Here is a 24,307-nt window from a genome sequence, read left to right as displayed (position 1 = left end):
ACAAATAATAAAATGTATAATTTTTGGCCCCCTTTCTAATTTAAGAGGAACAAACTTTGTCCATTTTGTAACCTACAATGAATATGAAGTTTTAAATAATGAACCCTGGCAATGTACAAATCTTAAAAAATAATTTTAAGGTGATCTAATTAACAGTTAATAACGATTAAGCAATATAGGACCAAATCATTCAGGTCAGCCTTGTGAGAATGTTAGTTAAGTATTTTGGCTAAGTTGTGTGTTAACACTGATAAAATGTATCCATGATGACTGACTAGGAAGTATTTTTTAAATTTAGTGGTACTGTATTTTCAAACTTCATCTGTTAATCTTTAAACATAATTTTTGAATTGTAGTAGGAAGTGTGATGCCTCTGTGATTATTGCAATCAGTCAGGTCTCCTTTTTTGCCACTTTCACCAACTCTTAACTCCCATTCGTCAGATTTTGCCTCTTCGTGACACGGTTTACAAAATAATCTTGTAAGTATTCTGGGAGTCACTTCATTTTCAGCCAGTATCATCTCGGTATCATGATACAATAAGGATTAACAGTATCCTAGAGTGGATGTATCGTCTATATAGAAGTTATATAGATATGTATTTTATAAAATTGTACGCCATTGTACTGAGATATGCATGAATGTGTAAGTGTACTTTGTTTAAAAAATTAATTTCCTTTACCCTCGATTACTGACGGTATGTATGGTATTGGTTGGACAAAGCAGCATGTCATCTATTAGAAATCTATTTGGTGGATTATGAGTAAAACTAATACCTTTAAATAAACTTTAATTACAAACCACTATACAGAAGTAAAAACTTTACAAGAGCTTCTTATATTGAAGCAGACACATATAATGCTTTGCTCATCTAACTTTAAATTAAGGAAAATGTTGGTATAAGTGAATTTTTTTTCAGTTGCATAATCAATTGTAAATTGTTACTCATGAAATGATTACTATAGCTCAGTTGATTTTTCAGCTGTACTCACAGGTGGTATGTAGATTTTCCAATTATATCATATGGCTACAGTAAAAATATGTTGTTTGTTTTTTACAACATTACTTTATTTGTATATATTTCCACTTTAACCCTTTTACCCCCCAATGGACATACTGGTACGTTTCACAAAACTCATCCCTTTACTACCCCCATGGACGTACTGGTACGTCCTTGCAAAAAACTGCTATTTACATTTTTTTTTGCATATTTTTGATAACTTTATGAGAAACTTCGGGCATTTTCCAAAAGAATGAGACCAACCTGACCTCTATATGGTGAAAATTAAGGCTGTTAGAGCAATTTGAAAAATATCTATTGCAAAATGTGCTTGAAAAAAAAAATGCCTGGGGGTTAAGAGTTGGAAAGGTCCAAATAGCTTGGGGGTAAAAGGGTTAAGAACATTCAACTTTAAAAAAATGTTGAATTCCCAAAGTGTATAAGAACATTAACTTCTGATCTACTCTAAACCATAGATCTTTGTAGGAACTTGAATGAAATAGTAGCATGACACATTTGAAAACAAACCAGGTCACTCGGGTCTGGTTCCGTATTAATAATAAAGTGTGGATGGCAGGAGAAATAGTTATGTTCCTAATGGTGAATAATGATTTCCTTGACTTTTCCAAGTTTTTTTGTGCTTATGAATGTTCTAGATTAAATTCATCACATGTCAATGCAAGATATATTGAATGCTGATCTCTTTGACATCTCAGAATTTTAATAATAAACATTAAATGCAATGTTTATCCTGATTTGCTATTATCCAGCCAGGGGCCAGCCCTTTCACCACCATCAATATACAATTATGCAGAATGAAGGTACATTTGTCCAAACCTCAGAGGCTATGTAGTCCAACTGGGCGGGAACTTGCTTTCTCGACCGTCTTTTCTTAACATAAATTTACTAAAAGGGTAAAGACTGTTGTCAAATTATAATACTAATACTTTATAGCAAATTATGAAAGTATTACAAAATAAATTATTTTAAAATTACTCTTGCAACATTTTTATGCAGTGAATAATATAAAAAACATAAACATGGGCTGTAAAATATTAATTCATTCTCATGGGACAACAATCTTGTTGCACACTGTAATGTTTGTTCTAATTATTTTATATTTACCATAGTTTACGAAATGTTCTTAACAATGAGTCAAAAATTCGCAGTTTGTAATAAAAAAAAACATGTATTTAATATCTACAGTAGAACCCATAAAAGGTGTAGATCTTTGTTTATGAATATATCAACCTGAACATACATAAATTTCAATCATTAATTATAGCCCTTGAGCTTTTTGGGACTGACTTGATAGCACAGTATTCCGTATATAGAATATTCCTAATAAGGAGACTATCATTTTTGTAATTGGATAAAGCCAGCTTCATCCTAGATTGTGAGGAATTTATAACAGTGAGATTAATCGTAAGAAATATCATCCCTTTTATCTGTTAATGGGATACAATAAATACATTCATTGATGACTTTTTAACATTAACAAAACTTGTATTTTGTTTCAAAATACAATATCAATTTTCACAAGGACAAACTACAGTTCAAACTGCAAAATCTAAAATGTTCTGTAATGTACAACTGTAACCAAATCGACGAAATAAAATTGATAGCTTGAATTTTGTTACTGATTATAAAATAATTTAATAGGACATAACCCTCCCTCATATTTTTAATTAAAAATTCTAATGCAAATGTTCTACATGTAAATGTTGATGTACAATTGGTTTTATGGCATATGATAAATGAAGCCCAGTGAAATAGAATAAACCAAATCACAGACACTAAATAACTAATTTTGTTGTTTAAATTTTGAAAAAAATTCCCCCCCAACCTCACCATCCCTTTACCTTTCTACACAAAAACATTACACCTCAAAATGCTTTATAAATATGATTGAAAATATCCTGCCAATTTGCATATGCAGCAGTCCATTCAACAATAGACTAATCACAACCAAAAAGAACGGCACAATACAGTACTAGAAGTGAAATCTTTTCACATACTGTATATGTCCGGAATTGAATCTTAAAGAATTGGAAGATTGGTTTTCTGAGAATTAATTTTTCTGAAATATGTTGAGGACTGGCCAAAGAACTGGGCTTCATTCTAGGAAATTTCTGCACTACAACATAAATCTCAATTTTTTAAAAGTAATTTTTATTTGTCATAACCATGTCCTTTAATAAGAGCATTACGCCAAGCTCCTTTACGGGCTGCCTTTGTGGAAGAGCCCGTATCTTGCTATAGGTAAGATAATCAAGAACGAACGAACAAACAAGCCATGCTCCTATCAAAAGACGATGGTTTGCATTTTAGTATGAATAAATATATATTAGTTCAACCTAATTAGGATGGTTTCTTCTTACATTATCTAATACTGTTTGTCAAAAGGAACAATTTTATTCTAAAAGAATTCTCCATAATGATGTACCCTTTTGTGTGTAGAGCCATGTGCCATCATTACACGACATGTATTATATATGTTACCGAAGGATCCTTTGTAGTAACTCTTTGACTCTTAGTAAACCTACTTCTCACATTCTAGCTCAATTCCCCCAATGTTGGGCCATGTGACCCAAAAATCCTATACAATTCATACCCTGCAGCCACTAATTCCTTTATATTTTCTAAAGACTGGTCTGAAAATATAAAAAAGCTTCCTTTTGTATTACTAATCTTTGAAAAGTTTCATTTTCTCTGCTTATGATCTTACCTTACACAATTAACGTTGGCTATTTCCCATCTTACATTCATAGCATATCTTGCTTTCAAATACAATCCTTTGAGTTGTCTAACTAAATAGTTAGGACAAGAATTCAATAATGGAGGGACATTGTACTGTTGCACTCGTAATAACTTATTTTCAACATGAAGAATGAATAATTTAGAAAAAGTGACATGAAAATGTGCATAAAAATAATTTTTATGAAATAATCACCTACCTTGCCAACTTTTACTGATATTTGATATGAACTAAGAAGGGGAAATTTTCCTTTGCGTTGGCAGCTTGTCTAAAAAGTTGTGTGTGCTGCCATGCACAGTCTCCTTTACCTTTCTGCAAGACTGCTGATATTTCAAGTTTTGTTGGATTGTCTTCCAGGTCTTTTTCAGAGATCTCTATTACACCTTCTGCAACAACAGAGAAAATCTATGAGTCAAATATGCCCTTATCCATTTCAAAACAAATTAACTAGCATTCAATGTTAACATTCTTTGAATAACTTCAACATACAATGAGTTAAAAATGTTATTTTCCTTAGTAAAATAAATTTTTGAATATACTTACCCGATGATCATGTAGCTGCAACTCTGTTGCCCGACAGAAAAAACCTACGGTCGGGATACGCCAGCGATCGCTATACAGGTGGGGGTGTACAACAACGGCGCCATCTGTCGAGTAGGTACTCAGGTACTTCTTGTCAACAAGAACCAATTTTCTCCTCGGTCCACTGGGTCTCTATGGGGAGGAAGGGAGGGTCCTTAAATTCATGATCATCGGGTAAGTATATTCAAAAATTTATTTTACTAAGGAAAATAACATTTTTCAATATTAATCTTACCCGATGATCATGTAGCTGATTCACACCCAGGGGGGTGGGTGGAGACCAGCATACATGTTAACATTAGAAGCTAAGTATCCCGTATTTCATTTTAGCAGTTATTCAAAATAACAAACATAAAATAAATAAGTACCTGGTAAGGAAGTCGACTTGAACCATTACTCTGCCTTTTTAAGTACGTCTTCCTTACTGAGCCTCGTGATCCTCTCAGGATGCTGAGCGACTCCTAGGTGCTGAAGTATGAAGGGCTGCAACCCATACTAAAGGACCTCATCACAACCTCTAATCTAGGCGCTTCTCAAGAAAGAATTTGACCACCCGCCAAATCAACCAGGATGCGAAAGGCTTCTTAGCCTTCCGAACAACCCAAAAACAACAATAAAAAGCATTTCAAGAGAAAGATTAAAAAAGGTTATGGGATTATGGGAATGTAGTGGTTGAGCCCTCACCTACTACTGCACTCGCTGCTACGAATGGTCCCAGGGTGTAGCAGTTCTCGTAAAGAGACTGGACATCTTTAAGGTAAAATGATGCGAACACTGACTTGCTTCTCCAATAGGTTGCATCCATTACACTCTGCAGAGAACGGTTCTGTTTGAAGGCCACTGAAGTAGCGACAGCTCTAACTTCATGTGTCCTTACCTTCAGCAAAGCGTGGTCTTCCTCATTCAGATGAGAATGGGCTTCTCTAATCAAAAGCCTGATGTAATAAGAAACTGCGTTCTTCGACATCGGTAAAGAGGGTTTCTTAATAGAACACCATAAAGCTTCTGATTGTCCTCGTAATGGCTTTGTACGTCTTAAATAGTACTTAAGAGCTCTTACTGGGCAAAGTACTCTCTCTTGTTCGTTTCCAACCAAACTGGACAGGCTTGGAATCTCGAACGATTTGGGCCAAGGACGAGAAGGGAGCTCGTTTTTAGCTAAAAAACCAAGCTGTAAGGAACATGTAGCCGTTTCAGATGTAAAACCTATGTTCCTGCTGAAGGCGTGTATCTCACTGACTCTTTTAGCTGTTGCTAAGCAAACGAGGAAAAGTGTCTTCAAAGTGAGATCTTTAAAAGAGGCTGATTGAAGCGGTTCGAACCTTGCTGACATCAGGAACCTTAAAACCACATCTAAGTTCCACCCTGGTGTGGCTAACCGACGCTCCTTTGAGGTCTCAAAAGACTTAAGGAGGTCCTGTAGATCTTTGTTGGTGGAAAGATCTAAGCCTCTGTGGCGGAAGACCGCTGCCAACATGCTTCTGTAACCTTTGATCGTAGGAGCTGATAGGGATCTTACATTCCTTAGGTGTAAAAGGAAGTCAGCTATCTGCGTTACAGAGGTACTGGTTGAGGAAACTGAATTCGCCTTGCACCAGCTTCGGAAGACTTCCCATTTTGACTGGTAGACCTTGAGAGTGGATGTCCTCCTTGCTCTGGCAATCGCTCTGGCTGCCTCCTTCGAAAAGCCTCTAGCTCTTGAGAGTCTTTCGATAGTCTGAAGGCAGTCAGACGAAGAGCGTGGAGGCTTGGGTGTACCTTCTTTACGTGCGGCTGACGCAGAAGGTCCACTCTTAGAGGAAGAGTCCTGGGAACGTCTACTAGCCATTGCAGTACCTCGGTGAACCATTCTCTCGCGGGCCAGAGGGGAGCAACCAACGTCAACCGTGTCCCTTCGTGAGAGGCGAACTTCTGCAGTACCTTGTTGACAATCTTGAACGGGGTGAACGCATACAGGTCTAGATGGGACCAATCCAGAAGAAAGGCATCTACGTGAACTGCTGCTGGGTCCGGAATCGGTGAGCAATAATTTGGGAGCCTCTTGGTCATCGAGGTAGCGAACAGATCTATGGTGGGCTGACCCCACAGGGCCCATAGTCTGTTGCAAACATTCTTGTGAAGGGTCCACTCTGTAGGGATGACCTGACCCTTCCGGCTGAGGCGGTCTGCCATGACATTCATGTCGCCTTGAATGAACCTCGTTACAAGCGATATCTTTCGATCTCTTGACCAGGTGAGGAGGTCCCTTGCGATCTCGAACAACTTCCTCGAATGAGTCCCTCCTTGCTTGGAGATGTACGCCAAGGCTGTAGTGTTGTCGGAGTTCACCTCCACCACCTTGCCTAGGAGGGACTTGAAGCTTCTCAAGGCCAGATGAACTGCCAGTAGCTCCTTGCAGTTGATGTGAAGTGCTCTTTGATCCGGATTCCATGTGCCCGAGCATTCCCGACCGTCCAGTGTCGCACCCCAGCCCGTGTCCGATGCGTCCGAGAAGAGAAGGTGGTCGGGGGTCTGAACAGCCAGTGGTAGACCTTCCTTGAGAAGAATGCTGTTCTTCCACCAAGTCAGTGCAGACTTCATCTCTTCGGATATAGGAACTGAGACCGCTTCTAACGTCATGTCCTTTCTCCAGTGAGCAGTTAGGTGAAACTGAAGGGGTCGGAGGTGGAGTCTCCCTAACGCGATGAACAGGGCCAGCGATGAAAGCGTCCCTATTAGACTCATCCACTGTCTGACTGAACATCGGTTCCTTTTCAGCATGCTCTGGATGCATTCTTGGGCTTGACTGATTCTGGGGGCCGACGGAAAAGCCCGAAAAGCTCGACTCTGAATCTCCATACCTAGATAGACTATGGTTTGGGATGGAACGAGTTGGGACTTTTCTATATTGACCAGGAGACCCAATTCCTTGGTCAGATCCATAGTCCATTTGAGATTCTCCAGACAGCGACGACTTGACGGAGCTCTTAAAAGCCAGTCGTCCAAATAGAGGGAGGCTCTGATGTCTGCCAAATGCAGGAATTTGGCAATATTCCTCATCAGTTTGGTAAACACTAGAGGTGCCGTGCTTAGGCCAAAGCACAGGGCTTGGAACTGGTAAACGACCTTTCCAAAGACGAACCTTAGGAAAGGTTGGGAGTCTGGATGGACGGGGACATGAAAATACGCGTCCTTTAGGTCTAACGAGACCATCCAGTCTTCCTTCCTGACCGATGCTAGCACCGACTTCGTCGTCTCCATGGTGAACGTCTGCTTGGTGACAAAAGCATTGAGAGCACTGACGTCCAGCACCGGTCTCCACCCTCCTGTCTTCTTCTCTACTAAGAAGAGACGGTTGTAGAAGCCCGGGGATTGATGGTCCCGGACTATGACTACCGCTCCCTTTAGTAGCAAGAGAGACACCTCTTGCTGTAAAGCTAGCCTCTTGTCCTCCTCTTTGTACCTGGGAGAGAGGTCGATGGGAGTAGTCGCTAGAGGGGGCTTGCGCAAGAATGGAATCCTGTACCCCTCTCTGAGCAACTTCACAGACTGTGTGTCTGCACCCCTGTTCTCCCAGGCCTGCCAGTAGTTCTTGAGCCTGGCTCCCACTGCTGTCTGGAGAGGTTGGCAGTCAGACTCTGCCTTTTGAGGACTTGGAACCCTTCTTCTTTTTGCCACGTTGACTATCGGCACGGGTACCTCCTCTGCTGGAGGTTCTGCCACGAAAGGGCGGAATGAACCTAGATGCTGGTGTGTCCATCCTAGGTCTAGGCACGGAAGGTAAAGCTGTGACTTTACGTGCGGATGACGCCACCAGGTCATGGGTATCCTTCTGGATCAACGAGGCGGCAATCCCCTTGATCAGCTCTTCAGGAAAGAGATACTTGGAAAGCGGAGCAAACATCAACTCTGACTTCTGACATGGTGTGACCCCCGCAGACAAGAAGGAGCAAAGATGATCTCGCTTCTTAAGAACTCCAGACACGTACGAAGCCGCAAGCTCGCCAGACCCATCCCGAATGGCTTTGTCCATGCATGACATGATGAGCATGGCAGAGTCCTTATCCGAAGGGGAGGTCTTTCTGCTTAACGCTCCCAAACACCAGTCCAGGAAGTTGAAGATCTCAAACGCACGAAAAACTCCCTTCAAAAGATGGTCCATATCCAAAAAGGTCCAGCAAATCTTGGAGCGTCTCATAGCCAGTCTGCGGGGAGAATCTACCAGACTTGAGAAGTCGCCCTGGGCAGAGGCAGGAACTCCCAAGCCGGGATCTTCTCCCGTGGCATACCAGACGCTAGATTTGGAAGCAAGCTTGGTCGGTGGAAAGATGAAGGATGTCTTACCAAGTTGCTTCTTGGACTGCAACCACTCTCCCAGTACCCTTAAAGCTCTCTTGGATGAGCGCGCGAGTACGAGTTTCGTAAAGGCAGGAGCTGCTGACTGCATGCCTAAAGAGAACTCAGAGGGAGGTGAGCGCGGGGTTGCAGACACAAACTGGTCCGGATACAACTCCTTAAACAGGGCAAGGACTTTCCTAAAGTCTAAGGAGGGAGGCGAAGTCTTGGGTTCCTCTATGTCTGAGTGTTGATCGTCCAAATGCGCAGCTTCGTCGTCATCAGAGACTCCTTCATCCGAATGCTGAGGAGGAAGCGGCAAAGGAGGAGAAGAAAGCTGAACGGCTGAATCCGGCAGCACGGGTGCATGCGTAGCTGCACTGGATCCAACATCATGCCGCTGCTGGTCAGTCTGAGAGCTGGCAACAACAAAAGCGGAGTGATGGTGCGTGGTGGGGACTGCCGTGGGTTGCGGAGACTGCCGCATTGCGTCAAAACACGGCAGCTTGACAGCACCTTCCCACTGCTGATGCGGTAGCTCACGCATGTCAACGGAGGGTGCCGCATGTCGGCTAACGTCACCATGCGTCTGGCAGGGTCGACTGCGCATCGGTGGTGGAGCTCTCACAGCCGGAGTGTGGGAGTAGGCAGCCGCAGTGTCTGCTGAGCGCACAACCGTGGCAGGTTGTAGGTTAACAGGTGCAGTGTCAACCTTCTCAGCACGATACTCCTGCATGAACGAAGCTAGCTGAGTCTGCATAGACTGCAGCATAGACCACTTAGGGTCTACAGCGGTTGGTGCGGCAACAGCCGGAGTGATTGCCTGCTGCGGAACCACTCTACCTCTCTTGGGAGGTGTGCAGTCTTCGGAAGACTGCGGCGAGTCCGAACTGACCCAGTGGCTACACCTGGGCCGTTGGACTCGCTCGGAAGGGACCTTGCGCTTGAGAGGTCGTGAGACCTTGGTCCAGCGTTTCTGCCTAGAAACTTCTTCCACAGACGAGGAATGAATGGGCTCACTCGTCTGTTTGTGGATGGGACGATCTCTGCAAGATACGTCCGCAACCACTGAGGGTACATCTGTACGCTGATCAAGGCCTGTCGAACCCTTTAGTCCTTCGACATTGCTTCTCCCCTGGGCTTGGGAGCTTGCAAGAGGTCCCGGACTGGGAGGACGACTGGCACGAACAGATGCACCCTCATGCGTAACACTGACACTGACACTTTTCACCGCACTTGCACTCACTACACTTCCCACTGCACTTTTCTCCTTCAACTCTTTGACATCGGCCAAGAGTTGATTGCGGTCATTAGCTAATGACTCCACTCTGTCACCAAGAGCCTGAATGGCACGCATCATGTCCGCCATCGAGGGTTGCTGAGAGCTCGTAGAAGGGTCGGGAGTCACCACTACAGGGGAAGGAATAGGTTGAGGGGCATGGGGAGAGGAAAAATCAAAAGAGCGAGACGAACTCCTCCTGATCCTATCCTTCTCTAGCCTACGTGCATTCTTAAGGAATTCATTAAAATCGAATTCCGAAAGCCCAGCGCATTCCTCACATCGATCTTCCAATTGACAGGATTTACCCCTACAATTGGAACAAACGGTGTGAGGATCTATAGAGGCCTTCGGAAGACGCCTAGAACAGTCCCTAGCACTACACTGCCTGTACTTGGGGACTTGAGTATGGTCAGACATCTTGAATTGGCCAAAGGGGGGAATCCAAAATCTATCCAAGTCGTCAACAAATAATCCAAATCTAATCAAAAAAGCTTGATAAGGTAATGATAATAACTCCTGTACAGCGAAAGCTAATATCTAGAGAGAATACATCACCAAATAGCGTGAAATCAACTCCAGAAACAACAGCGTATCAAGTAGGTCTTGCCGGTGGCACGACAGAGAGAAAATTGGTTCTTGTTGACAAGAAGTACCTGAGTACCTACTCGACAGATGGCGCCGTTGTTGTACACCCCCACCTGTATAGCGATCGCTGGCGTATCCCGACCGTAGGTTTTTTCTGTCGGGCAACAGAGTTGCAGCTACATGATCATCGGGTAAGATTAATATTGAAAAATCATGAGCATGTATCATTAATGATTTTGGTGTGGTATTACCAAAACTATTTACCTTTATTTCCCATAAAACATTTGTCGCCTGTGCATATCTGCCAGCTCACGACACCATCTTCAAAAGTAGTATGGTGAAGTACTGTTAGAATCGACTTTGGTTTCAATCCTGTACCCGTCCAATCAATAAGCCAGCTTACTTCTCCAGTTTCACTTCCTTCTAAAATGATTTAGAGAAATTTTAATAATGTAACTAGAGTACCTATAAATAAAGAACAGAAATGAAGTTTGGGAAAAAAAATTCTCATATATAATTAGAAATATTCCAAATGACCTAATATTTAAAAGGAATGCTACATACTGAGTCTAAATTAATCTATGGATAGAACTGATTCTTGGTACACAAATACTTTTCCTTATGTAAATTTTTTCATACACCAATTACTCATATTTTCAAGTATTACTTACCAGTCCTTGCTAAGTATACCATCTCCCAGTCAGTTTCCTCTTTTCTTGCTACGTTTGATGCTGAATGAATTCCATTTTCCCATCCCTTTCTAGACTCTCCATCAGATGTTACTCGGACATATTCGTTCTTTGCACAGGAATATTTCAATAAAAACTCTTTCTTAGTTTGTTCCTCTGGAGTGACCTTGTAAACGTAGCTTAACCCTTCACACTGGGTTTCTCCTCTTGCTAAACGCCAAGCTAAGGAACCTGATGATCTTCCTTCTGTTTCAGCTGCAAAACAAAAGATGACTTCTTTAGGGATTTGGAAAAATATAGCGTAACTACATTATTAAATCAAAGGTTCTTGAAAGTTATTTACATTTCTGAGGGGAAGAGGTATTTGCAGCACTACCAATAATAAAAAAAATCTTCTATAGAAGAAAAGTAGAAGAAAAAGTATAACAAGGTCTCCCCTGTACTGCAATAATGCCAATTACTAAGATCTATCATTAAAAAATGTGCAGTGTTGATATGTGGAAATATAAATTACTGATATGAAACATTTAATTTTATTGAAAGGCAAAAACTTTAAAATTTGAAGAAATTTTATTTCATACAATGAAAGATATGGCTTTAGTAATCAGTGCAGTAGATCTATACTCCTCAATGTTAAGAATAATTTCCTCATTTATTTATGAAAAAATCACCAGTGAAACTGAAGCACTGTAAATTCCCTTTCAAATCAGATGCAAGAACTTTGCTCATAGGGGGATACAACTCTACAATTTGTTCTGGGGAGTATAGAGATATTTTACTATTATTATTATTATTATTATTATTATTATTATTATTATTATTATTATTATTATTATCATTACTATTACTTGTTAGGCTACAACACTAGTTGGGAAAGCAGGATGCTATAAGCCCAGCGGCTCCAACAGGGAAAATAGCCCAGTGAGGAAAGGAAACAAAAATAAAATATTTTAAGAGTAACAATGTTTAAATAAATATCTCCCATATAAACTATAAAAACTTTAACATAAAGCAAAGGTAATGTATTTCATAACAATAGGATCTGTTTACAAAAATTAATTTTTTTTAAATAGATCTTAAGAAGAACCAAATTCTGTACTGTAAAAAATAATCTAATTTTATCACAATCCTGATCTTTCATTCCTATATACAATCTTAAAGGACTATTTCTATAAAATGACAGAACTAATTTAAAATACTTTGACCTTCCAAAACCATCTTGAAAATGTTCTAAGTATAAAAAATGATATTTTCATAATAAAATAAATTTTTGAATATACTCACCCGCTGGTTATATAATGGCCAAGTCCCTGGACGCCTCGGCAGGAAATTCAAAATCTCTTGCGCACCTAGCGCAGATATGCCAGGTGTACCCCAGCGCCCTCGCGGTACCACAGGTAGAACTATACCCAACCAATTCAGATTTTCCATGCCCCATGATCTCTAGAGGGGAGGAGGGTGGGTCTAAAACTTATATAACCAGCGGGTAAGTATATTCAAAAATTTATTTTGTTATGAAAATATCATTTTTAAATATAAAACTTACCGTTGGTTATATAATGGCTGATTGACACCCATTGGTGGCGGGTCAGAGACAGCCGTATAACTGGAAATTCACTTAGGAGTTACATAAACAACTTAAGCGGTTCTAACCTGATAAGTTAGCTGACAGCAATGCTCTGCCTCATTTTGTCTGCTATCCTTAGGAGATCCAGTGATCCACTCGGGGCTGATGATCTCTAGGAGCTGTCAAACGGTACAACCACCTATAACATGAGAGGACCTCAACTAATACCCTTGTTCCGGGCGCTCTCTAGGAACAAAATGACCACCTGACTAGGTCAAAGATTGCGGAAGATTGCCGAGCAATCTTCACATACAATCATAAAAATATACAGTATATAACAGTTCCAAGAGAAGAACAGGGGTACTAGGAATTTAGGGAAATGTAGTGGAGAATGTTTCACCTACTACTGCACTCGTTGTTGCAAGTGATCCCAAAACGTAGACATCTTCATAAAAAGACTGGATACGGTAAAAGTAATGCAAGGCGAATACAGGATTACTGCTTCACAAGGCTGTATATGCGATGCTTTGCAGAGAACAGTTTAGTTTAAAAGTTACAGAAGTTTCTACAGCTCTAACTTCGTGAGTCTTTACTCTTACAACATCTTACGCTCTGTCACCCAACCGTGCGGAAAAACCTTTGTAATCAAGGTCCTTACGAGATGATATAATGTTTTAGACATGGATAGCGCAGGCTTCTTGACCGTGCACCCAAGAGTTATGAATAGACTCTTAACTTCTTTGTTCTTGTCCCAATAAAACTTCGTTTTAATCGGGCAAAAAACTCTTCTCAGCCCATCCCAAACCAAATTCAAGAGAATAGTGATCGCGAAAGATTTAGGCTATGGATGAGAAAGATGTTTGTTAATGAGCAAGAATTCAGGTTGCAAGGTACCTATGGCTTAACCAATGTGATGTCCGTGTTCTTGCTAAAAGAGTGAACCTCACTGACTCTCAACTATGGTAGACTTACTCAGAAAGCCTCCAAAATTAGGCCTTAAAAAGAAACCAAGGGTAAAGGGTCGGATCTGTCACTACCGCGAAACTCCAGAAACGAACCCTAAATTCCAGGCTGGCGCATCTTGCTGATGCCTCCAAGTCCTCTCAAATGAACTGAGAAGACCTATAAGGTCTCTATTTGATAGATCCAAACTTCTGCGTCTGAGGACAGATGCCCGCATACTTCCTGTACCCTTTGATGGCCGAGGAGGAAAGAAAATGTGTTTTCTTCTAAGGTCTAAGAAAAAATAAACCACTTGTGTTAGAGTTACCTAATGAAGCCGGCTCTAGCTCTACACCACTCCATAAAACACTCTAATTGGGTTGGAAAACCTTGAGGCAAATGTCCTTTGTACAAGCGAAAGCCTCAGCTGTCTCCTTCAAACAACCCTCTAGATCTTAGGGGTTTTCCGAAATACTGGAGGCAGCTAGGCCTAAAGCTTGAAGGTTTAACATAAAACGTTCGTGATCCTGACACGGGGAAAAGGACTAAAGACTTGCTTCCAGCATGCACCCAGCATGGTCCCAGCATGAGTCCAGTATGGTTCCAGCATGCTGCCTACACCCAACATGCCGTGAGAGAGAAGAGGGATCTAGAACCGCCTCCCAAAACTTGTCCATATCGGTCGCAAGAAACCAATATTAAAGCTAGGCTTGTTGAAAAGCATCAACAACGTGAACCTCATGCTGTGAGGTTAAGACCTGAAGGTGTGTAATCAGCGAGTGTTCAACAAACTTAAAGCCAAAGCTTGACACGAGGGAGCGTTAGCTGCGAAGCCAGAGAGACGCGAAGGAGAGACAATAGTCTGTTTATACTGCTGTGAGAAAGACTTGACTGTATGCGTCTAGCATGCGACCATAATGTCGCATGTGCTTGCATTGCCGTAAGGTGTCAGCATGCCGTATGCGTTCACGTTGTCGTGTGGAAATAGCGCTGTGTGTGAGCCCCGCTTGTTGTAAATCTACAGCGTGCTGCGAGGAGGCGACAGCATCTCGACCAGTCATTGACGGAAAGACGGAACTGATTGCCGAGAGTTGTCCCGTGTAGGATGTGTCCGCATGAGTGAGAGTCACGCGTCCCGCAGGCCGCGAAAATGGGACAACTCGTTTTAAGGATCAACTTAGGCTGTCAGCGTCCAACATACGACCAGACTGGCGTCTGCGTTTGTGACTGCGTGAGGGAGAGACCAGAACCTGCGTCTGTGTCTGCGTGACGTCTGCCGTAAGAGAGAGACTAGACTTCTACAAGCACCCGCTCTAACGTTTCTCGTAACACGAGCATATCTCTGCGAGGAAGCGTTACTAAGCATAGGAGAACTATACCTCCTGACACTGGTCGGAAAACCATTTCTTTGATCTCTGGTAGTCCTTAGACTCTTTAGGAGAAAATTTTTTCCCCCCGAGAATCGTAAACGCTAAACACAGATGAAATAGACCTCTATTAGCTCAGACCAAATCTACACTCGCGGGGTAGCGAGTGCGCCAACCCAAGCATGGGTGAAGGCCAGGAGAGAACACCAACCGTAGTCCTGAGAGCGACATGGGAGAGTCCCTATTACATTTCAAGCGCGCGCGCCTTGTGCGCGAACTGAACGTATCCAATGCTGTGAGATGCCGTCAACAGTAGTCGCTAGACCTCAGAAGAAAGTAATAGAGCTTTCCCCAAACTGGGGGAGGGAAAGAAGTGTGAACAGAAGCAGACTGAGCACCTTTTCCCCCGAAGAACTATGTGTCTTACATGATTCTGGTGCCGACACGTCGCCTTCTTCCGAAAAGAAAAAACTTCTGGCGAACGTCAGATACTGCAGGATAAGAAAACATACGACTCCTGAAAGGTCTAGGACAAATTCATTGGTGACTACCAAGTCTAGGTTTTGCAACCTTCGATGAGGGCAAAGCCTTTCCTCCCTGAAAGTAAGTCAGAATTCAGAGTAAGAGCTAGGACTGTATGTGACTTGTCTGATTTCCGCTTCTATCGTGGAAGAAAAAACACACTCGATTGCTTCCTATCTAAGCATCAAACACGTTTGCTGCGAAGGAAAATTCTGTTCGAGTCCATACATGACGGGTAACTTCCTAGTCTGGAAGACAGGGAAAACGTAAACAGTCATTCTCGTCAGGGAACTGCACTCTAATATGCAGAAAAGTTACAAGATCCAAGATACCATAGCGATGACGAACTGATCGCTTCAAGACATTCCAACTTCGTCATTCCAAAGTGGAGAAAGAACGTCTTGGACTGCATCAACAATATCGCTCGGCGGAACAGACGTTTAATGCACAAGGTCCGCGAAGAACCTCAGCTTACCGACCTTCCTTCTCCCAAGGGTTGGAACGTAAGGAAGAGATATAGGACTAGGGGCAAGGTGAACACGAACAAACACCTCCTCCAGAGCACTGCGCTATGTTTACGAGTCACTAACAAGAGCGGTTTAAAAGCATAATACCTTAAATCATAAAAGATCTGCCCGTGGTGGGAGATATACTTTTACGTTCTACAGTATTCTCATAAAAGGCCTTAATGCCCTTTCTGTTGTTGAGGCTGCAAGCGCTGTATCAATCTCTATAGTAAGGTTTGTTATTTTCCTGAGAATGATTTAATGTTAATTTATTAATTTATTTTACCATTAATTTACAAGCCAACGTTCCCTAAAGGAGCCCTTTGGGTTAAAGCATCGTGCTTTCCCAACTAGGATTGTAGCTGGCCTGTAATAATAATAAAATAACTAGAGACACCATCAACTCAACTAGCGAAAACTCTGAAGTCGGAACGAGGAGCAGCAGGTAAAAAATATGAGGGAAACTTTTAGAAAAATTCTCATGAGTTTCTGAAAGTTATTCCCTTCCTTTTACAATCTCTATCCTAGGAAGAGAAGTCTTGATTCTTAGGAATCCACTCCTTATGATTCTGAATTCAGACCTCAATACTTAGAGGTTTTAATTCTAGTTCTCATAACCAAGAGTTAGAGCCGGCCTTGGTCCGAGAATATAAAATCTTTCTAGTTAAGATTTATTTCTAAATATAGCGCCTGGAGCAACAATAACTTAACACTAGACTTTCATGGTCAGGTAGACATCAAAGTCTATTGTCATAGGTAGCGAAGCGTCCACCCCGACTCTGGAGCGTCCACCCCGACGCTGAAGCGTCCACACTGATGCTGAAGCGCCCACACTAGCGCTGAAGCGTCCACACAGCCGCTGAAGCGTCCACACTGGCGCCGAAGCGTCCATACTGACGTTGAAGTGTCCATACTGACGTTGAAGTGTCCATACTGACACTGAAAACGTCCACACTGACGTTGAAGCGTCCACACCGACGCTGAAGCGTCCACACTGACGTGGCGCTTCGCTCCATTCCGTCGACGTTCCGTTTCCATTGCCGCACCGTTCCGATGACGCTACGCCGGCTCTGCTGCCTGGAGAACGTCGGCACGTCTGTATAGACTGATACTAGGTGCTATGAGCAGTAGGTTTGCGTTGAGCAGGTAATCGAAGTAAAGCATCCACTTTCCCCCATCATTGAACATTGTGGTTGGTAGGCCGCCTGTGCGTCAACAAGACCTCACCGTTAAAGACACGACGCCTGTGCGACCGTGTCAAAGACCGGAATCGAGACATCCAACCGCACTGTTAACGGCAGGCTGAAAAGATTGCATAAACGAAGATAGATGCTGTTTCATGCCTAACTACAAAGATCAAGGATCAACCTTAGGCAAAACGTATTCAGCATTAACTGCGTCGAACCATAGCGCTTGCCACTGTCGAGAGACGACACCCATCAGGTGGCGGTGGCGGCACTGCGTCTGCGCCGCATGAAACGTAACACACGCAGAACGAGTCTAATTTTGTTTTCAGCTTAGCGCCTTTGAAAACACTAATACCTCGCTTTATCTGTCGCGAGGGTGAGCGTTCTGGTAATCGACAGAATCAACGCTCGAGAGGACTTCAGTTCGGGTCTTAAAAGACTGTAACGCCTGGTTACCCTCTTGATTCCTTTCGCCGTTTGACTTAACTTCTCCCCTGGGTCCGGGAGCTCGACAGAGGTCTAAGGCTAGGATAACGACAGGTCCGAATAGAAGCACTCTCCACTAAATAAAATTCACTGCACAATTTATCACTAAAAAATCTGCACTTTACTCTTTGGCACAACGATAGTTTCATAATTACCTGAAAACCAAAGAATACACTCTCTCAAAGGAAACGAACTCCGTAGGGAGACTGATAATTCTGTTACTGGACAATTGTTTGAATGGGAATACAAAAGTACCGAATCCCATATAAATGTAACAAAATATTAAATATCAAATATTAAATATTACCTTAGTAGGTATAACATTTATAAAATAAAATAAACCCTTAAATTAAGGAATTCCAATAAGAGATAAACATTAAGTAAAAATTAACTTCCTTTAATTTCTGACTAAGGAAAAATACTGACAGGAACAATTAATTTCAAAATAAAAAGTTCCTTCTATATAGTACAACTAAAAAACTTGAGAAGTAAGAAAAATGTACTATTCATAAAAATCTCTACGAAATATCGTAATACTGTAACAATACTGATAACTGCGTAACAACTGAATGCTAGTTAATCTTGAAAACTAATAAAAGGATAAAATTTTCTTAGATTAATAATCCTTTAATTAAATTTATAACTTAATATTTCAAAAGAATGTATTCACTTATAATCTTTGTAAAAGCAAGTCGGACTTAGGCTATAGCCTACGCATAAGGCTGTGACGTCATCAATGGACGAGATGTTTACCTTTCGTCCTATGCTTTCGTGATGTTTAAAAAAGGTCAATAAACCTTTTATTCTTACCTATTAAGTTATAAATACGTGATCACATTTCAAATAAAAGAAAAAAGGCGAAAGCCTAAACTCAAAAAACATTAATACATCACCAAATAACGTACAAACAGAGTAAAAAGCGAGAAAGAATTTCCAATTAAACCGACGACCACGCCGGCAGGGAAAAATCGGAATTGGTTAGGTATAGTTCTACCTGTGGTACCGCAAGGGCGCTGGGGTACACCTGGCATATCTGCGCTAGGTGCGCAAGAGATTTTGAATTTCCTGCCGAGGCGTCCAGGGACTTGGCCATTATATAACCAGCGGGTAAGTTTTATATTTAAAATTATACTTTACCTTAACTAGAAAAATATTGCTAGGTTGGCACCTTAATAAAATAAAATCAAAACCTACTATACAGTAATTAGAAAGATTTTTACATAAAGTCTTGATTGTCTCAAAAAATTGCACATACTGTATCTTATTTAAAAACCTACATTTTTTGGCGGAACCTTTTGGTTTGAAGAATTCCGCGACTTCATTAACGAGGCGATGCTCCAGAAAACGTCTTTTGGCATCTGGGAATGCTGCTTGCCGTTGCTTGTTGATCTCTAAAATGGTAGAAACTAGCCATGCTTCCCTGCATCTGTTGAGATACATTTTGATATATATCTTTTAATACTCTGTATATTTTCCAGTACAATATTTATAAATTAATCAAGAAATTTCTAAAAACTTTAAGTGGAACCTTTTAACACACTGAAGCCTTAATTTTTGTTATATGCACAGTACAGTACAGTATCACTCAAGGAAAACATACAGTTCTATTATTCCAGTTACAGCATTTTGGTTATATTATTTAATAAATCACCATGAATATGAAAATAACCATCAACAGGACATATACAGGTACTGTATAATACAAATTTTAAAAATGACAAATTCGGAGATAATTTGTATTTTTCCTAACCATACAAACCTTAGCTATTTACACTGGGTTTACTTTCGGCGTAGCTGAAATTAACGAGCCAATAGATTTTAATGAGGGTTAATTACCCCCGCGCTAGTTAGCAGGGGTAGGGGAAGGGGTAGCTTACTACCCCTCCCCCCCACACACCGGTGATTTGCTTCACTTCACTTAGAGGTAAGACTTGACTTGGGGGACAGGGCTGGCGGGCAAATATGTGTAAATAGCTAAGGTTTGTATGGTTAGGAAAAATACAAATTATCTCCAAATTTGTCATTTGTTCCGTAACAAAAATACAAACCACGCTATTTACATTGGGTGACTTACCCCTTAGGAAGGGTGGAAAGTCCCCAGCCTTACTGGCTTTGGCTTTACCCGGGGACTCCGACTCCGAGTGAGTATCACTCGAGAGAGGAAGTCCCTGCACCTCACAAGTTCCTTGCTCCGCAAAGAACGAGTGGCCTACGTAAGTTGTGTGTGGATGAAAGAGCGTGACTCGTCCTAGGAAGTTGACCTTGAGTCCTTTAGATAGGAATCTAGGCTAGGACGTTCCCCAATACCACCTCATCAGGGTATGGGGGACGCGACAGTATTAAACTTAATACTAGGAACACAAGGGAGCATGGTTTACCTGCAGAGGTTGAGGTCACCTATGCAGAGACCAGGATGCTGCTTTCCCCAAGAGAGGGGAGGATGAAGAAAGAAGTAAGGGCCAGACATACTCTTTCATTCACGCAGACTAAAGCCGAGTAACAACGCCCTCAACCTACTGCTACTTGTCCATCAAGGAGCCTGAGGTTAGACCAGCTGTTGTGCAGCCACCACAGGGCCGATAGAAAAAGTATCGAGGCTCCTGTGGGTCACGCCCTGCAGGTAGTGGCCTGTGAAGGTCGTTTGACGCTTCCAGACTCCAGCTTGAAGCACCTGCGTCACAGAGAAGTTTCTCTTGAAGGCCAGGGATGTAGCGATGCCCCTGACGTCGTGTGCCCTAGGGCGACGTGACGGAGGAGGGTCCGGATTCAAGGCGTGGTGGATGACCCTTCGAATCCAAGCCGAGATGGTATTCTTGGTGACCCTCCTCTTCGTCCTGCCTGTGCTAACAAACAGTGCTTGCACGCGAGGACGAACTGCAGCTGTTCTCATAAAGTAACACCTCAGACTCCTCACTGGGCATAATACAGTAGCAGATGGTCTGGGTCGCTTGTTACAGAACGGAGACTCGTGACCCTGAAAGAGTTGAACCGTGGGTCCGGCACTCAAGGGTTTTGAGTCTTGGCAACAAACTCAGGGACGAACCTGAACGTTACCTCCCCCCATCCCCTTGAATGGGCGATGTCGTACGAGAGACCATGAAGTTCACTAACTCGTTTGGCAGAGGCCAACGCGAGCAGGAAAGCCGTCTTCCAAGTCAGGTGGCGATCAGAGGCCTGGCGTAATGGTTCGAAGGGAGGTCTCTTAAGAGCCCTGAGAACCCGAACCACGTTCCAAGGAGGAGGTCTCACTTCCGACTGGGGGCAGGTAAGCTCATAGCTACGTATGAGTAGAGAGAGTTCCAGTGAGGAATAAATGTCCACTCCTTTCAGCCTAAAAGCCAGGCTTAAGGCTGAGCGATAGCCTTTCACCGCTGAGACTGAAAGGCGCATTTCCTCCCGCAAATAAACGAGAAACTCCGCTATTGCTGGAAGTGGCATCAAGCGGAGAGATGCCCCTCCCACGACACCAACCACAGAAGACTCTCCACTTCGCCTGGTAGACTCCCGCAGAGGACTTTCACAGGTGTCGAGACATTCTCTCCGCAATCTGTTGCGAAAAGCCTCTCTCCGTGAGGAGTCGCTGGATAGTCTCCAGGCGTGAAGCCGAAGCGAGGCTATGGCCTTGTGGAAGATGTTGCAATGTGGCTGTCTGAGTAGCTCGTGTCGTGGGGGAAGCTTTCTCGGGAGCTCCGTCAGGAGCTGCAGAAGGTCCGGGAACCATTCCGCGTGATGCCATAGCGGAGCTATCAGAGTCATCGACAGGTTGACCGATAGTCTGGTCCTGTTGATCACCCTTCTCATCAAACAGAACGGTGGGAAGGCGTACACGTCGATGTTGTCCCACCGTTGTTGGAAAGCATCTTGCCAGAGAGCCTTGGGGTCCGGGACTGGGGAGCAGTACAGGGGCAGCTTGAAATTCAAAGCTGTCGCGAACAGATCCACTGTCGGAGAACCCCACAAAGTCAGGACTTTGTTGGCTATCTGAGGATCCAAAGACCACTCGGTACTCACTATCTGCGAGGCCCTGCTCAGACTGTTGGCGAGCACATTCCTCTTGCCAGGAATGAAGCGAGCTGATAGTGTTATCGAGTGGACTTGGGTCCACCTCAGAATCTCTACTGCAAGATGGGATAGCTGATGTGAAAAAGTACCTCCCTGCTTGTTGATATAAGCCACTACCGTGGTGTTGTCATTCATCACCACCACGGAGTGACCCGCCAGGGTCCGTTGGAACTGCTGAAGAGCCAGAAAGACGGCCTTCATTTCTAGCAGGTTGATGTGCAGGTACTTTTCTGATTCTGACCAAAGGCCTGAGGTCCTCTGGTTCAGAATGTGAGGCCCCCACCCTTCTTTTGACGCTTCCGAAAACAATGTCAATTCCGGGGGGAGGACGAGAACATCCACTCCCTTTCGTTGGTTCTCGTCGACCAGCCACCACCGCAGGTCCGCCTGTTCCGAAGGTCCTATCGTGACCAGAAAGTCCGGGGAATCGGATCCTTGATTCCACCAGGACTTTAGCCGCCATTGCAGGGATCTCATCCTGAGATGGCCGTTTGGAACCAGACGAGCCAGGGAGGCTAGGTGACCTAAGAGACGCAACCACGATTGGGCTGGAAGCTCTTCCCGTCTGAGGAAGGGTTCCGACACCCTCCTCAGCCTTGCTATCCTGTCGTCTGATGGAAAGCCTTTGTGGAGATTGGTGTCTAACAACATTCCTAGATAAACCAGTCGTTGGGACGGCTGCAGAGAGGACTTCTCGAGATTTACCAAGATCCCCAGATCTTGGCAAAGTCACAGGAGCCTGTCTCGGTGTCGAAGAAGGGTCGACTCCGAGTCTGCCAGGATCAGCCAGTCGTCCAGATATCGGAGGAGACGGATGCCGTTCCTGTGCGCCCAAGACGAAATCAGGGTAAACACTCTGGTAAACACCTGAGGTGCTGTGGAGAGACCGAAGCACAGCACCTTGAACTGGTAGGTCTTGCTGTCTAGGCTGAATCTCAAGTACTTCCTGGAAGACGGATGGATTGGGATCTGGAAGTACGCGTCCTTCAGATCCTGTGTGCACATGAAGTCTTGTGGTTTCACCGCGTCTGACCGTGTCCGCTGTCTCCATGCTGAACGGAGTTTGCTTGACGAACTTGTTCAGAGCTGAGAGGTCGATGACGGGTCTCCAGCCTCCAGACGCCTTCTTTACAAGAAAGAGTCGACTGAAGAAGCCTGGGGAGCCGTTGACGACCTCCTGGAGAGCATCCTTCTTGAGCATGGTCTCGACTTCTGCCCGAAGGGCTAGCCCCTTTGCCGATCCCATGGCATAGGAGCTCAACGACACTGGATTCGCTGTCAGGGGAGGTTGAGATGTCGTGAATGGGACGTGATAATCTTGGCCGATCACGGAGACTGTCCAAGAATCGGCCCCATGTTGCTGCCACCTGTGCACGCAAGGTCGAAGGCATCCCCCCACAGGTGGACACGCGGGGAGACTGCCACTCCTAGCGTTTGCAGCCGCGGCTGCTCCCTCTAGGAGTCTTGCCTCCCCTGGAGGACTTACCTCCCCTTTTGTCCTTGGCAGGAAAGGACTGGGGCTTAGACACCACTTTCTTAGCTGCCGGCGCCTGCTTCGGTGTCCTGCGAGGCTGCTGCTGATGTTGCTGCGGAGCTGGAGGCTTGTAGGGCCGAGATGCAAGGGCCCTTTGGAGGAGAAAGTCCTGACTAGACTTCCTCCACTTCTCAGCTGTACGTTCCATATCTTGGGGCTCAAACAAACTTCCCCCAAGGATGGAGGAGTGTCTGAGCCAGCAGACGTCCACGGAGGGGACCTTCGGGTGGATCTTCTCGGTCACAGCATCACGACACTTCAGCACCGAGTTGGCCCACAGGTTGGTAACCTGATGTGCCAGGAACTCGATGGAGCGAGTGCCTGAGAGGAGGAAGGTCTCTAGGGCCTTCCTATTGCTCTCCTTAGATAGATCCTCGGAGCGCAATAGGATGCCCAGAGAACCCAGCCAGACGTCCAGCCACGAAGTGGCCTGCATGGCACACTTCGCGACCTTCTCCTGGCTCAGGATCTCCGACGCCGAGAACATCACCTGCCGGGCGGAGAGCTTCTCAAGAGGAACTCCCCTAGTAAGCTCTTCCACCGAATGGTGGAGGGGAAGAGCGAGGCTAGACTCCCCCATGATCACAAAATACCTCCTCTACTGGAGACGAGGAAGTGGGAGGAGTTTGTTTCCGGCAGAGGAACGACTGGAGGAGGCGAGGTCTGCGAGCTGAGCGTTGGCCCTGTCTCTGGCACTCTTCACCCCCTGGGACCAGGGCAGAGCCGTGCTGGCCTTTGGGGGCTTCTGAGTTCCATAGACCTGATCCAGGACTGTGTCCTTGCCTTCACGAGGGGCGATCACCGGGTCCTTGAACCCGTTGAGCTGCTCATCAGGCCCAAGACCTGCCAGAAGGCATGCTCAGACTCGTGCTGCTCTCCTCCCTGCGGACTGGCAGCTAAGTCTCCAGTCCCCGGAAGCTCTTC

General features: G+C 44.0%; 1 protein-coding gene across 1 annotated transcript in view; it reads right to left on the bottom strand.

The window, feature by feature from the left end:
* Window positions 1-777: 777 nt before the first annotated feature.
* Window positions 778-24,307, bottom strand: part of Pngl (N-glycanase Pngl) — a 54,102-nt gene continuing 30,572 nt past the window's right edge. Inside the window, exons 8-11 of the mRNA XM_068349811.1 lie at window positions 19,065-19,213; window positions 11,193-11,465; window positions 10,786-10,944; window positions 778-4,144 (exon numbers count right to left, since the gene is read on the bottom strand). Coding sequence (XP_068205912.1) covers window positions 3,969-4,144; window positions 10,786-10,944; window positions 11,193-11,465; window positions 19,065-19,213 — 757 coding nt within the window. The 3' untranslated portion in view covers window positions 778-3,968. The remainder of the gene's footprint in view (window positions 4,145-10,785; window positions 10,945-11,192; window positions 11,466-19,064; window positions 19,214-24,307) is intronic.

The sequence above is a fragment of the Palaemon carinicauda genome, chromosome 26 (genome assembly GCF_036898095.1).
Source record: "Palaemon carinicauda isolate YSFRI2023 chromosome 26, ASM3689809v2, whole genome shotgun sequence".
NCBI lineage: Eukaryota > Metazoa > Arthropoda > Malacostraca > Decapoda > Palaemonidae > Palaemon > Palaemon carinicauda.
Note: the sequence above shows the minus strand (reverse complement) of the source record. Positions and strands in the feature narration are given on the sequence as shown.